At 39.1% G+C, this 16,303-nt stretch overlaps 2 protein-coding genes across 2 annotated transcripts in view; one reads left to right on the plus strand and one right to left on the minus strand.

The window, feature by feature from the left end:
- Positions 1-16,303, minus strand: part of ap3d1 (adaptor related protein complex 3 subunit delta 1) — a 1,136,182-nt gene that overhangs the window by 922,415 nt on the left and 197,464 nt on the right. The gene's annotated exons all lie outside the window — the stretch shown is intronic.
- On the plus strand, positions 5,161-14,907 carry zgc:77486 (uncharacterized protein LOC405808 homolog). Its single transcript, XM_028816426.2, has 6 exons — positions 5,161-5,568; positions 6,823-6,994; positions 10,587-10,692; positions 11,321-11,445; positions 12,500-12,610; positions 13,190-14,907. Exons 2-6 carry the CDS (start codon positions 6,844-6,846, stop codon positions 13,336-13,338), a joined length of 642 nt encoding a protein of 213 aa, XP_028672259.1. The 5' UTR covers positions 5,161-5,568; positions 6,823-6,843; the 3' UTR covers positions 13,339-14,907.

Below are 16,303 nucleotides of genomic sequence, written 5' to 3' on the forward strand. Positions count from 1 at the left end.
CCTGATGATTAAGCTGGAAGCATGGAGAAGGCACAAACCCATTATCAATGCTTTATTTTAATTAGACAGGTTCTCCCTCCACACCGCATTGTGCTGGATACAGTTTTGAGCAAAACAAACAAATTAATCATTATCATAGAAAGAAATCTTGTTTAGGGGAAGAGTGGCTTCCACTGCTGTTTCACAATTCCAAATTTTGTCCAAGTCACTGTCTGAGCAAAGTCTGCATTTTCTTCAGATGCCAATATGGCTTTTGCTCCTACATCTCAATGGCATTTGTGTCACATTAACTTGTGACTCTAAAGTGTCCCTGTGAATGACAGCATGACTGATATTCCATTCAGGTTTAGTGCATGCTTTGTACCCAACAACTCATGATTGGATTATGTAGAATAGGTAAAGGACCTTCTCTGTGACGTTTGCTCACACAACAATTTCAACATCTAAGTTAAAGACTCTTGTGGAAGATGTGCATGAAGCAGGAGAACGTGAAGAATGCACACAATTGCACTTTCTGAGCCACTGTGATATCCACTCATCCATTGTAGAAGCCATTTAATTCAGTTCAGAATTGTGGGGGTTAATGGCTGATGCAATCCCTAATGGGGCACACACAATAGAAGACCATAACAGGCCAATTTAGAGTTACCATTTATCCTAAGATGAACCTCTTTGGGATGTGGAAGGAAAACCAGAGTGCTTGAAGAAAATCCTGCACAGACATGGGGAGAACGTCTAAACTCTAGAGACTGAACAAAGAAGCAAACCCAGGACTCTGCACCTTTTGGGGGTTTGGTGGTTAGCAACATTAACCACTAAACCACCTTCTCCTAATCAAACTCTTTTCCAATATAAATCAGTTTCTGTAACAGCTAAATCCAATTCAGGGCCAGTACTGAACACTGGATTTGAAAGAGCCTTGAATGGAACACCAGTCTATCACCGAGCATACACGATCACTCTCAATACTACCAATTTAGTGTGGTCAAACAAGTTAACATGCACAATTTTGGGAAGTGAGGTGAAAATTAAAGTCAGAGAAAGGCAGAGTTCAGAGTAAAGCAGGAGCCAACCCTGGTGGGACTCCAGCACACTGCCAAGCACACTCACTTATATATGAATACCTACACTTGCATAGAAAATTTGAGGAGCAGCATTTTTCCTAAAATTACAGACCAACGCTTACTCAGCCTCAATACAACTGTCCAACCTCCAGAAAAAGTCAAAGGTTACAACACAGATAATAATCCAGAAATAACAAAATTAACAACTATAATAATGATAATAGTAATCCTAGAAATGGAGTAACATGGGAAACACATATGTGGCAAAATAAAATTTAACAATCAAAAGGCAACATGACTGCAGCTCCTGGATGTACTGCTTAGCGACTTATTTATTTCAAACTACAGTATAATCACCTCTCAAATGGGTTTATATTAAAACTTGTGTGAAAATTTGGTAAATGTCATCCTGTTGTTCACCACAATCTGCGACATTTGTTCCTTGAATGCTAAAAAAGACCTCCATAGCCAATCTCTTACAAGAAATACCCTGTAAGACTATGTATTGGTTAGATAATTATATTGCATTTTTTGAAAATGTTAGTGGAAGAATTAGCAAACAAGAGTGAAAGGAAGGTCTACAGGATGCTAGTGATACCAGCTATGTTATATGGGTTGGAGACGGTGGCACTGACCAGAAAGCAGGAGACAGAGCTGGAGGAGGCAGAGTTAAAGATGCTAAGATTTTCATTGAGTCTGATGAGGATGGACAGGATTAGAAATGAGGACATTAGATGGTCAGCTCAAGTTGGACAGTTGGGAGACAAAGTCAGAGAGGCGAGATTGTGCTGGTTTGGACATGTGCAGAGGAGAGATGCTGAGTATATTGGGAGAGGGATGCTAAGGATAGAGCTGTCAGGGAAGAGGAAAAAAGGAAGGCCTAGGAGAAGGTTTATGGATGTGGTGAGAGAGGACATGCAGGTGATGGGTGTAACAGAACAAGATGCAGAGAACAGAAAGAGATGGAAAAAGATGATCCACTATGGCGACCCCTAACGGGAGCAGCCGAAAGAAGAAGAAGAATCATAGGTAAATATTTCAAGATAATCATTGTATTTCAATTTCATTGTATTTTGTAATTACTGTAAATATCAAGCTTATCAATTTATTTCAGTGACCAAAAGGAAATGTACATTTTTTAACTCTATAAGTAAGATTTTTTAGAGCTGCATAGGTAAGATTATAACTAGACTGTCACCATCATTGTAAGCTACCTTTTAGACTGGCAGTTTAAACAGACAGCTATGAACCTCATTTATTGTTAATGTGGTCATTTGATTGTATAATTTAAATGCTTTTTTTCTTTAAAGAAATGTAAAATACACAAAATTATTAAAGCCTGCTAATACAGCCAAATGGGCAGCACGTTGGCACAGTGGTACACAAGAAATTTGACAAGTGAGAGGAGACCATTCAGTCCATCAAGCCCGTTTGTTCAGCTAATAGCTAAGCTGTCTTGATATCTCTTCCAAATTCTTCTTAAAGGTTGTCAAGGTTTCTACTTCAACTCCACGTCTCTGTAGTTTGTTCGAGGGTTCCAAAACTCTTTGTGTAAAGAAGTGCTTCCGAACTTCAGTTTTAAATGCACTTCCCCTCAATTTCCACTGGTGTCCTCAAGTATGAGATTCACCCTTATGCTGAAAGAATATTGCTAGATCTACTTTATCAATACTATTTAGCATTTTAAATACCTGGATTAGATCCCCACGCATTCTCCTCTGCTTGAGACTAAACAGGTTTAATTCTCTCAGTCTGTCAGAGTACAACGTGTCCTTAAGTCCTGAAATGCACTTGGTTGCTCTCCTCTGCACAGCTTCAAGTGTTGCTATGTTTGTCTATGCCTGTGGTGACCAGAACTGCACACAACACTCCAGATGTGGTCTTACTAGTACATTATATAGTTGGAGCATAACATTCCTTGACTTATTTTCAACAGATTTTAAGACATAACATTTTATTTGCCTTTTTAATTGCTTCTGCACACTGCTTAGCCGATGAAAATGTTTTGTCAACATAGACTTCTAAAACCATTCAGAGGTTGCTTCCTGTATGACACTGTCTCCCATCTTGTATTTATCATGGATGTTCCTTTTGTCCACGTGTAGCACTTTGCACTTTTCTGCCTTAAACTGCATTGTCCAAGTATTTGCCCAGTTATGAAGCTTGTCCAAGTCTTTTTGAATTCTTTTTGCTGTCTCCTTAGAGTTTCCATTCCTCCAATTTTAGAGTCATCTGTAAATTTGACAAGTTTACCAGAATCATTGGCATTAATATAAATCATAAAAAGCAAAGGCCCAAGGACAGACCCCTTAGGGGCTCCACTGATGACCTCACTCCATTCTCATATTATCTGTACTCTTTGTCTCCTGCTGGTTAACCAATATGAGATCCAGTTTTGCAGGTTACCGCTGATGCCTACAGCTTCTAGTTTCAGAATGAATCTTTGGTGTGGGATGACGGTATCAAAAGGTTTTTGAAAGATTACGTAAATTATGTCACATGCTTTGTTTTCGTCAACAATTCCTGTTGCTTCTTCAAAATAATTAAAAGATTGGTTCAGCAAAATCTTTCTATCATAACCTCACACAGGCTGTTATTTAGTATATTATTTTTATTTAGGTAATTTTCTAATCAATTCCTTATTATAGTTTCCATAATTTTGCATAGCACAGATATAAGACTTGTCTGTGATTATTAGGATCCACTTGTCCCCATTTTTGAAGACTGGAGTTGCATTTGCAACTTTCCAGTCCTCAGGTCCTTGTTCTTTCTGAAGTGACTGCTGCCACACATCAATATGCTATGGTTTACATTCAGGCAAGAGTGTGTAACCTGCATGTTGAATGCCACCCACCCCACCGGCTTCCACACAGCTATTCCACGGGAGAGGGGGATGGCCCCAAGGCACCTGCTTAGGGGCACCATGACCCAGGGAACAGCAAACATGAGTGTGTTCCGATCTCCAAGGGACACCCATCGCTACACACAATTTCTTTAAGAAATTTCAATGAGGCCTCATCATCCGATCTCCAAGGGGAAATACAAACATTATACTGTAAACAAACGTGAATACATTTTGATCTTAAAGGGGGAGCATCCACCCACCATTGCATAGGGGCAATGTGTATCCTCGAGCTAGCCCTGCAGGTGCCCCAGCCAGCGCAACGACATGCAGGATAGGTGGACTGGAGATGTTGTATTGGCCCTTGTTTCTGTTTGTTGTTCACCCAGTAATAACCTGGCACCCCATCTAGGGACAGCTCTTGCCCTACGCTTGCTGGGATAGGCTCCAGTTTCTTCATGATGCCACTCAGGATAAAGTGGTTTTGGAAGATGGATAAAAGGAATACAGTTAAATTCCTGCATATTTTCTTAAATGGCACTACTCAAGTATATACTTTTCTTAATCTTGTAAACAGAGGTTGCTTTACATAATCAAATGTCTTCCTGGACATCGCTGAATTGTCAATCCACTGTTTTGTATCTAACTGCCAGCCCCCCATATTTGGCTCTCCCCTGTCAAGGTATGTGATATAAGGTTCTTAACCCATCCTCCGAATGTTGCACACAGTCTTATCTTCACATATAAACAGAGGGCTTTGGCTGCCAAAAATTGGGGGCTTAAGCCCCTAAAGCGGCCCATGACACCACCATCCCAGTCCTGGCTACTCTCTGTGTCTCCAGGTTTTCATGTGCAGGTCTGCCAGTGATGATTCCACTCAAAGTAAAGGGGGTGGTGGGGTACCATTTACAGCTTCACCTAGGGCAGCAAAAATACTAATTGGCTGGCATTGCCAATCAAACTCATTTTAATATAAAACTGTGATCTGTTCTGCGCCAAAGAATTGGTATTGGAACGAACAGATTCAGAATCGATTTTGATATACTGGGCTCAGTTTTTACTGAGCAGCATTTTATCTCTTACCTGATTTTGCACTCTGGTCATTTAAAATGACAGCATTCCTAGAAACATTTATATGTTGGCATAGCAGTGTGTATTTCCTTAAGTTCTGTATTACGCAATTCTGTATGATATAACAAAGTACACGTCCGTCTATAAACCCCCTTGTGATGCTTAAGGTAAAACTCCGTGAAGAGCGTGGCCGCACTCTGTGACAGAGGCCGGCCTGGTCCCGGGAGGGGCGGCAGCTGCACGGCTTAGTGTGTCGCCCCCTACGGAGGAGGCGACGACGCCGCCGCCATGTTCACCAATACTTAACCACAGAAGGAGAGCGCGAGCGGAGAGAGAGAGTAGAGGGGCGCTCGGGACGAGGACCCAGAGGACCGACTGGGACGTCAAGAAGGCAGGCAGTTGAAAAGAGGCGAGGTTAGGCCGAACGAGGGAGCCGTTGAGCAACGGGGGCGCCCCAGAGGCCTGCGGTTGTGTTCACATCGGAGCGACTTGAAGGGGGAAGCGAGACGTGACGAGACGAGATAGGACGAGGCCAGGCCAGGCCTGACTTTCCGCTCTCAACCGGAGTCATCACACCGATTTTTAAAACTGGTCAGTCGATGCCCGGTGGGCTTTACTTATCTATCTGTCTGTCTGTCTGTTTGTCGGCCCGCCCGTGTGTGTTCGTTAAATTGTTGTCGGGTTTTGAAGGCGCACCGGTTTGTCCCAGGGACACAGTCGTTTTCTCTTAAAGCATAGTTTATTAAAATGACATGTAGAAGAGAATGTGCCCGTGCTTACACGACAACGCGTACAATAAATGTCACCGAGGACGTGTTACTTAAGTACCGAAGGGCTAACGTTTATTTTGTGGGTTTTAATATTTTATGGCATCGGTGAACAACTACAGAAAAACGTATCGGATAGTGCCTTCTGCGCAAAGAAGACCTAGTTATGCACGTCAGATTTCTATGCTTTGGCTGAAACGAGCGCAATCCTACAGTAGAGTCAAGACGAGTTAGTGTAAACGGTAGGGTTAGGCCACAAAGCCGCGGAGTCGTATTAACCCATCTGCTGACAAATTTATTTTTGTGTCCGAAGCTCTTTAAGCCCGCCTTTTCCCTGGTTGTGGTCTTTCTGATTGGGCAGGATGATGAGTTTCTTTGATTGGATTGGCTGCTTGGGTTTGTCCGTCTCCCTTTCACCTCTTGCCTAGAAAACACGACAGTCTGATTGCCCTTAATGTTTTATTGTTCTTTCGCCAGTTTCTTCTCTCTATCGGATAAAAGCCCCATTCAAACTTGCAGTGAGGCAGATCATTTGTAATAAAATACACCAAAGGCTCCTTTTGGTACAGACTGTACTCTCCAGCCTTTTCAGTCGTTAACGGATTTTACTGGCCTAGCACAAATTTTCAGTAGGACACAGCTGATTGTTTTTTTTTTGTGTGTGTGCAATTGATCTAATTGCACTTTTTTCAGATAGTTTGTTAATATGACAATTCTGAAAGAAATTCATTCAACTTGATTACTTGTGATTTATTATGACCTGATTATTATGGTTCCTTTCCTAATATTAAGGATGTCTGTGTAAATATGAGTAGATATTATAACGTGTATGCATTTCTGTCTGCAGTAGTAATGTAATTAGAAACAAAAACACAGCCCATTTTTAAATGAGAAAAGAGTTTTGTGCTTGTAAATAGAAATACATGAACTGAATTGTTGTACAACAACCGACTTCAGTGCTTATTGGAAATGCCATGATATGTGTGATCATGTTTACTCGTATATGGAGTAAATTTGTTCCTAAAAGCATCTGAGTCTGCCACCCACATTCAATCTCACCTTTTTGTCCATATCTTAGGATCGCCCTCAGCCTCAAAGGATGGCGCAGGAGACCAACCAGACACAGGTGCCCATGTTGTGCACTATGGGTTGTGGTTTTTACGGAAACCCCCGGACCAATGGCATGTGCTCAGTGTGCTACAAAGAACATCTACAGAGACAGCAAAGTGGAGGTCGCATGAGCCCACCAGGTAAGTGATGATGGAATCCCTTAAAAATGGAAATTAAGGGTGTTTAATGGAACCAACAGAACATTAGTGAGTAGCAGACATCCAGTTTGTAAAGGACTGAACAGTGGTAGACCAGACGTCAAAGTTATTATGGATGGTTGGGTATGAAATGCAGATGACTCCATGTGTAACAAAGTGCAAAATTTACATACTTGGTTATCATTAGTGACAGTGTCAGGTGATTGCCAACGTGATGATAGGAACACCCAAAACTATATATTTTTTTATATATATCTTTTCTTACTCCATGTGGTTTGTAGTGGTGGGTGAAAAAAATTTTAATCCTGTGCCTTTTGTTTTCCATGCATCCTCTGGTATGTTTTATATCTGCTATTTGTGCATATGTCGCACCGTGGTCACTGTATGCTGCAACACCGTGTTTGGATGGTATGACAATAAAGCAACTTGCCTTGACTTGAAATGTATGATACAATGGTGGTCTGTGCTGATCAATGCCTGATAAAGGCAAACAATGTGAAAAATGTCCATGGGGGGAAGAAAAAAATAGAATCTCGCGTTACTCATGTTGCATAATCCATATGTCTGTTTTCTACTCCTGTTTTTTTTTTTGTTGTGGCTGAAATATTGTTAAATACAACTGGGAAAATCAGCACATATCATAGACAGGAAACATATATTACTGTGCTTTTGAATTGCAGATCTACCTCTCCCCCTCATTCACTGGTCAAAAGCCTAATTTTGACAACTCCATAAAGGATATTTTTTACATTGTTTGCTTTTGTACAGCATTGGTCTCTCTTTTATCACTTGCAATGTCACATGTCGAACACAGGTATTAGAAAATATTTTCTATCTCTTGCTCTGTGTGTACCTTCAGATTTTTTCCTCTGTATCCACATGTGTCTGTACCACTTTTGACCAGCACTTTCTTTGTTGCACATGTTCCCATAAAGTCTGCTTCTTGGATCCTTTTCATTTCAAGGCTCCTTGCTCACCTCCTGTCTGTTTTTTGAACTTCAGAGTTTGAAGGCAAGTCTCTCAGTGTGTCTCCAAATCTTTACTCCTCTTTATGTGTCTCACACTTCCTCTTTTGATCACATCACTAAGGCCAAACTAACTGGACACACATACACACACACCCCTTAGTGTTTTATTATATAGTGTTTTCTGCATGAAAACTTGAGATTGAACTTTTTTTTTTTGGCCATCACTACAAACTGCATAGGGTTAGTAACATATTAAAAAAAAAAAAAAAAAAGTAATTATTGGGTGGAGTATTCTTTTAAACCAGACAGTTTCCACATATTCTTAAAGGAATACTCCAACCAAAAAAAATTTTTTTTTTCCTCGGGGACACACAAAGATTCTGACAGAATAGGCATATTGTACCAAACTGCTGTTAATTATTGTTGTTTTTCAGAATTGGTTTATTTTACCGTTTATTCCTTTAATGAGGAAAGAAAGTAACTTCTAGATTTCTCCTCCATTGACAACTGCACGTTATTTTAGATTAATTTTTGTTGTATTAGTTCTGATTTACATAATTTTCACAATGAGGATAGCTTATACGAATCTATATGGACCCTTATTAGCTTATTAGTCCTTTGTTTCAGTTTATTAGTGTTCCATGATTTTTTTTTTTTACTCCAAAACCCTGTAGATTTGGATGTAGATGGATCCATGTTGTTTCCTAGGAGTTAATGTATAGGTTGAATGAGATGAAGGGTATATAGCTTACATATTGCATCTTTATTCTTTTTTTACGAATCTTATTACAGAAGATTCACAAAGTATGCAGACTTCTTTGCTTTCTGCACACTTTATTGAGGTGTAGATTTAATTTTATTTGGATCCATTTGCTATTTTTGACACTCAACCCATAATGGCAGTGTGAATACATGTTTCCAGAAAGGTCTGCAAATTTGTTAAAAAATTTAAAAACTGAAATGTCTGTCATACAAGTATTCACATCCTTAATTTGTTACTTTGTTGAAGCCCCTTTGGCAGCAGGTATAGCTCTAAGTCTTCTTGGCTAGGTTTCTGCAAGTTTTGCAAACTGAAATCTCATATTTCTATAAGTGTTCAGATCTTTTGTTGTGGTACTTCAGATGCATCCTGATTGCTTTATTTTTGCTTGAGATGTGTCTAGAACGTGATTGGAATCCAGCTGTGGCAAACTGAATTGATTGGACATCATTTAGAAAAGCACACAGTTGTGTATATAAGGTCCCACAATTCACACTGCATGTCAAGACAATAAAGCCATGAAGTCCAAAGAACTCTCTGTAGGCCTCTGTAAAATATATGATGAAGACAATGGGATTAAATCATCTATAAAGCTGCAGGTGTTCCTAGGAGCAAAATGGCTCCAATAATTTGAAATGGGAGAAGTTTGGAACCAGCAGGATTCTTCTTAGAGTTGGCTGCCTGGCCCAAATGAGTAACCAGACAGGAAGGGCCTTGGTAAGGGAGGTGACCAGAAACTAAATGGTCACTCTAACAGAGCTTCAGAAGTCCTCTGCTGAGATGGGAGAACCTTTCGGATAGATGACTATCTCAGCAGCACTCCATCAATCAGGAATTTATGGTAAGGTGGCTAGACACTAGTGTGGCATTTAAAGGACTCTTGAGGACATTTAGATAAACATTCTTTAGTCTTATGAGACAAAAAAAAATTGCTCTTTGGGCAGAACTCCAAGTGCTGTATCTTACAGGGACCAGGCACTGCTCATCACCAGCCTACTATTATCCATGTAGTCAAGCCTGGTGGTGGCAGTGTCATTCTTTGAAGGTGCAGGAACAGAGAGATTGGTCAGAATTGAGGGGAGGATGAATGCAGCCGAATACCCAGGGGTCCTTGAAGAAGATCTGCACTAGAGTGCACATGTCCTCAGACTGGTTCAGTACTTCAAGTTGACAATGACCTGAAGCATACAGCCAGGACAGTGCTGGAGTGGCTTTAGGGAAAAGTTTCTGAATGTCCTGACTGTATCAGAGCTTGAGAGGATCTGCCAGGAAGAATGGGATAAACTACCCACATCTAGGTGTGCAGAGACTTGCCCAAAAAGAATCAAAGCTGTAATTTCTGCCAAAGAGGCTTCCACTATGTACGGAATTAAGAGTCCCAGTGCTTTTCAGTTTTTGATTAATAAATTTGCCATCCTTTCTGAAAATATTTTCACTTTGTCATTATGGATAATTGAGTGCAGACTAATGCATCTATTGTATGTAAGCTGTCTAAGCCTGTCTTCTAAAAAACATGCAGTATAACAATAAACTGAATTGAATATGAAGAAGTAAATAGCATTTTTTTTGCGGAGGTGATGTGACTGGAATTTCAAGTGCAAGGTCATGCTTTAACATCCTGTCACTGCCTTGCTATGTAACCTAACACAAGATATTTAACATACTCCTGTAAGCAGTTGTTCTGTAGATGTTATTTGTGACATGCTCGACTAAATAAATACTCCATAGTGGAGGAGAAGAGCACTGTCGCTATACTGCACACAACCAGTTGTCAGAAACAACTGAGGTAAAAGTCAAACTAACAGACAATAACAAAATATGTTGTTGCATTTATTTATTTATCTAGCTGCTACATCTGTGGGGCAGGGCTCAAGTGTCACCACTAACAGTTCTTCAGAAAGCTCCCAAGTCCACTGTACAGAAGGAAGCCCAGACAATGAGGATAAGACAAGGTAGGTTAAAGGCATGCATTTGAGTGGAGAAACTAAAAATGTGAATATGGACAAAGAATTGAAATACACAGCAGAGGATGAAGAATGTTTTTGTATAGACACAAAACAGAAATTTGTTGGAAAACTTGTTACTAGATACACACATTAAAATTTAGTTATGTTTAGTAGACTTTAAAAATATGCTTAGTTCTAAATAAACTCCTACATAGGTAGATCTTAGGTTCAGATATTTTGGCATCCGGGTACTTGTAATCTTAACATTTTTATTGGTAAGATTTTACCAGTCCAGGAAACTGCAATGACTTTTCCAAAAAATTTAATTAGTTTAAATTTCTGGGTCCAAGACTTTTCAACACAAAGATCACAGTGGAATTATGTGGCTATTTTCAGAGTGAAGTGATATAATGGATAGTTCTTCCAAGTAATTGATTTTATCTTGGGTGGCTTTGCATGAAAAGATTAAGTTTTCATGCTTCAAAATTGATTAGTTAGATACACGTCTTATTTCAACATTGCCTTTGTTGTGGTGAAAACTAAGCTTTCCTAGAAGATGTTGGCACATTATTTTCAGTTTGTGAGGATACACTGGTTTAACAAAGGGTTGAACTTTCTTTATGTTTGACTTCAGTACTCCTAGTCCGGTCACTCAGCAGATGACCGCAATGAGCATCTCGCACGACGATGGCAATGCAGATCCTGAAAAAGCTGACAATGAGGAGGAAGAGGAAGAAGAGGAAGAGGGCAAGTCTTCTGGTAAATATGCTTGCTGAATGGAGAGGAAGTGTTTATAGTAACAGCTTGCAGTTATCTGGCGGACTGTTTGCAGCTTCTGCCTAATTTCACTTGCCTTACATGGTCAACAAAATTATCATTAACACATACACGTTCCTCTGTCCTTAACACACAAAACCTCTTATGGAGGCATATTTATTTTGCCTATAAAGTAAGTGACATAAGCAGCATGCCTTGGATAACGACCCTTAAAGATGTGGCACTGCATTACAAGCAAGACAGCTCAGAAATCCATTACGACGTTTTTGTTAAAATAAACTGGACAATAAGATGGAATTCTTAAGCTTCTGTGATATTACATCTGTATCAATGGCTGAATATATTTGATCCATTAATAATAAATATTAGATTTTTTATTTATAAAAGCACATTTAAAACAGGTTGTGCCAAAGTGCAGTACAAAGAAGCATTAAAATAAACACAATGCAAACAATCCTGCAGAACATGTTAATGGTATTTAAAAACTTAATTATTCACCGTGTACAATCATCTAATGATGGGGAAAATGACCTTTGTGTTATCAGCCTCAAGGAATAGAATTCAGTTTTTCATACCATGTACTCTTCTTCAATTTATATGAAGTATGGTGTAACTTGTTTTACAATATCATTCAAGATTAAAACTTGTAGGAGAGGACTCCTCCGTAGTAAGACTTCTGCAAGCTGAAAATATTGTTTCTTTACTGTCTTTACTGATGTGCCAGGATGGCAACAGAGGTTTGTCTTTTGTACTTATATACCTTGCTGTGTGAGAAACTTATCAATATTTAAAAAAAAATAATAGAAAATATTACAAATAATCTATGTTTAATTAGCATTATATTCAGCATTAGACCCAGTTTGAAGTTTTAAACTTGTTTTATCATTATAGATAGATAGATATACTTTATTATTCCCAAGGGGAAATTCACAATTTATAGATTAGATTACTGGTGATCTGGTCCATACTTTGTATAGAGGTGTAGATGAGTGTTTACAACATTGTGGCCAAGTTAGACCATTTTCTATTCTGTTAGGCTCACCTTCAGAAGGCACAGCTGGCACCAGTGATGGAGATATGAAGACACCTGGCAAGGCCAAGAAAAAGAATAGATGCTTCACATGCAGGAAAAAACTAGGATTGACAGGTGAGCATTCATTATTTTTACATAAGGATCCCCATCAGCTACCACCTCTGCTTTTGTGCCTAATGCTGTCTGGATAGACTCAAAGATTGAATGAAAATGGGAGTCATATTCACAGACAGAAAATTCTTTACCCTGCTCCTTTTATTTATTTATTTAATTTTACAAATTTGCATTTTTTAATACAACTTTGGATTGGCTGCCTCTGCCTCTTCTATTTAAGTTTAAGAAATGCTTATACAGCTGTATAATTGGGAGGCCCACAATGTCTGTCTTTCTGTGCATTGTTACTCTTTGGTTATCATATTTACTGACAGACTTACTTTGTATATTGGGTATGGGAACAGGGCTTGATCGATATGACCAGAAAGAAACTGATAAACTTTTGATGTCATTTTTAAGCAAAACATTTTTTCAACTTTGCTTGCTTTCACCATTTTTCCTTTTGCTGTTTTTATGGGTTTTTTTTTTTTTTCTTTTTCCTACTATTAATAAAATATGTATAAATAGATGTATCTTGACAGGTTTGTTGAATCAAGTAAATGTTAACGTTTTGGGTTCCCTTTCTTTCAAACTGATCAGGTTTTGACTGTCGCTGTGGAAATTTTTTCTGCGGAATCCACCGCTATTCAGACAAGCACAGTTGTCCATATGACTACAAGACAGAAGCAGCTGAGAAGATCCGGAAGGAGAACCCGATTGTGGTTGCTGAAAAGATTCAGAAATTGTGAAAGTGGCGCTTTCAGAAAAGATTAGAGGAAAATTAATGTGTATTGGATTATGCACAAGTATTGACAGCTGAGTAACGGGCAACTGAAGGTTGCCTCATCTTGGAGTTTCTAAGATCACCCTACTAACTTAGTATGTGGGCCAGTAGGAGATCATCTGACTGCACCTTGTTGCGTTTGAACCATCTAACCTTTCGATTTTGAGTTGGGATGGGTGTGTCCTTGTATTTGTAAAGCTTGGATCTCCAGGATTTGATTTTCTCTGCGGTGTGAGGGCTTGACTTGACTATAATGGGGGGAAGGGGGGGCTGGGAAATAAGTGCAATTCAAAGCACCTAGCTAAAGTATAAAACAACCAAGACTTTTGTGGAATACAAGAAAAACTGTTTGACACTGCACATGTGTGCTCAAGGAAGCAAATAATCGACATAAAGGAGTGGTTGAAACAATGTGGGTGCATGCTGAACCCAGCCCCTTACGTGCCTGCTTGAGGTTTGAGTTCATTCAGAAGCTAAATGATTGTTGGACTTCTGCATCTTTTGCATTTACACCTCTGTTTAGAGCTGCAGAAAATTCTAACGTACCGATGATATTGCCACCAAGCCCTGTATGAACAGCTTCCACTGTTTAGATGGCCATGATTTCTAACCTTAACTCAGTCTTTGTCCGTACACTCTGATTCTGTAGCTTTCAGATTGTGCAGGAAAAATCTACTTGTTCGGCCAAACATGGGAACAGGTGGAAATATTTTGGAGTTGGCAAACTGTTGTCTCTGTTTGGGTCCTGTTTCAAGTCCCAGGGACAAGAAGACTTAATAATAGTAAACCCAATTCAGTCCAGAGATGGAACTGTCGGGAGTGCCATTAAAGAGGGAAAAACTGAGTGATGGATTTTTCAGGGGGGGATGGGGGGGAGAGGGGATTTGGGAGCAATTGGGAGAGTTGTCTGAAAAGGTAACTTTTTTTTTCTTTCTTTTTTTGAGACAACTGAATGGCTTGTTAATTTTCTCTATTGTTTTAACAAGCATATATTGTAACAGAGGATTTATTAATATATTGTACTTAGCTTGGATTGTGTGACTGTATTTTTATTTTTTGTTTTGTGAAGGAATGGGATGAACTTTGTGAGCAGGAAGTAGGCATTTTTTTTCTTTTTTCAATAATTTAAACAAATTCTGGTTATATCTGACATAATTCTGACTTTTTAAATTTGATACTCTCAAGAGTGGTTCTGTATGGACCTGGAGTATTGAATTATCTACGCTAGAGCTGGTTTTCTACGTCGTCATCACCAATCAGCCACTTTTTCAGGCCGTTCTGGGCTCTATTAAGACATGGACTTGACTGCATTGCCGATCACTTAAAAGTTGCCGTTTTTCTTTTTTTGATTTTTATTTTCTCCTCATTCTGCAAATAGTTGGCACCACTGGTGTCGGTTCTTGTTCAAGTTGATTTAGCTCTGTCTAGGAAATAAGAGACTTCTGTCTTCTTAGGCTGAATTTATTTTAATTTTAGAACTGTATTCTGTGTAAGAATGAACAATAAAAATTGGAAAAAGTTTATTTTAAATTTACATATATTTTAATGTGTTTCTGTGGTTCCATACATAGCTTTAAACAAATTGTGACACATTAGATCACATCTGTTAACCTTTTTGTTTGTTTAAAATGCTTCTGCTGTTTTCAGTGTAGTGCAGTATGCTACAGTGGCAGGAAAATGTTTGGGCACCATTGCTGAAAATGTCTGTCACTGTGAATAGTTAAGGGAGCAGAGGATGAACTGGTCACCAAAAGGTTTAAAGTTAAAGATGACACATTTCTTTAATATTTTAGACAAGGTTACATTTGTATTTCTATCCTTCACAGGTACAAAATACCAAAAAAATGAAAAGGGCTTGAAGCAAAAGTCTGGGCATCCAACATGGTCTGTGCTCTAATTTGGAGTTTTCACCTATTCATCCTTGCAAAAGGCTTCTAATTCTACAAGATTTCTTGGGTCATCTTGAATGCACTGCTCTTTTTGAGATCTAGCCATAGATTCTCAATGATATTTAGGCTGGGGGACTGTGAGGGTCTTGGCAAAACTCTTGAGGTATTCCATTGTAGATTTTGGAGTGTGTTTTGAATCATTATCTAGTTGTAGGGCCCATCCTCTTTTCAACTTCAGCATTTTTACAGATGGTGTGATGTTTGCTTCCAGAATTTGCTGGTATTTATTTGAATCCATCTACCAATAACATGTCCCATGTGCCACTGGTTACAACACAAGCCCAAAGCCTGATCAATCCACCGCCATGTTTAGTAGTTGGAGTCGTGTTGTTTTCCTGGAATTCAGACCCCTTTTTTTTTTTTTTCTCCAAACACACCTTTGCACATTGTGGCCAAAAGTTCTATTTTGATTTTATCAGTCCAAAGGACTTGTTTCCAATATGCATCAGAATTGTTTAGATGTTCATTTGCAAACTTCAGGTGCTGAAATTTGTGGCTAGGATACAGGAACAGTTTTCTTCTGGTGACTCTACCATGAAGGTCATATTTGTTCAGGTGTCACTGCACATTAGAACAGAGCACCACCACGCCAGAGTCTGCTAAATCTTTCTGAAGGTCTTTTGCAGTCAAACGGGGGTTTTTATTTGCCTTTATAGCAATAACGAGCAGTTCTTTCAGAAAGATTTCTTGGTCTTCCAGACCTCAACTTGGCCTCCACTGTTACTGTTAACTGCCGTTTCTTAACATTACAAACTGAGGAAACGACTACTTGAAAACACTTTGATATCTTCTTATAGCATTCTCCTGCTTTGTGAGCAACAATTATTTCATTTTTCAGAATGCTAGGCAGCTGCTTAAAGGAGCCCATGGATGCTGATTGTTGGGACGGTTTGAGAAGTCTGAGAATGTATTCAGCTTTGTAATCGACATCATCTGGGGTTTCCTTACAGTGACTGTGAACAAGCCATAGCTCAAATGAAC

This window comes from Erpetoichthys calabaricus, chromosome 12 (genome assembly GCF_900747795.2).
Source record: "Erpetoichthys calabaricus chromosome 12, fErpCal1.3, whole genome shotgun sequence".
Classification (NCBI taxonomy): Eukaryota; Metazoa; Chordata; class Cladistia; order Polypteriformes; family Polypteridae; genus Erpetoichthys; species Erpetoichthys calabaricus.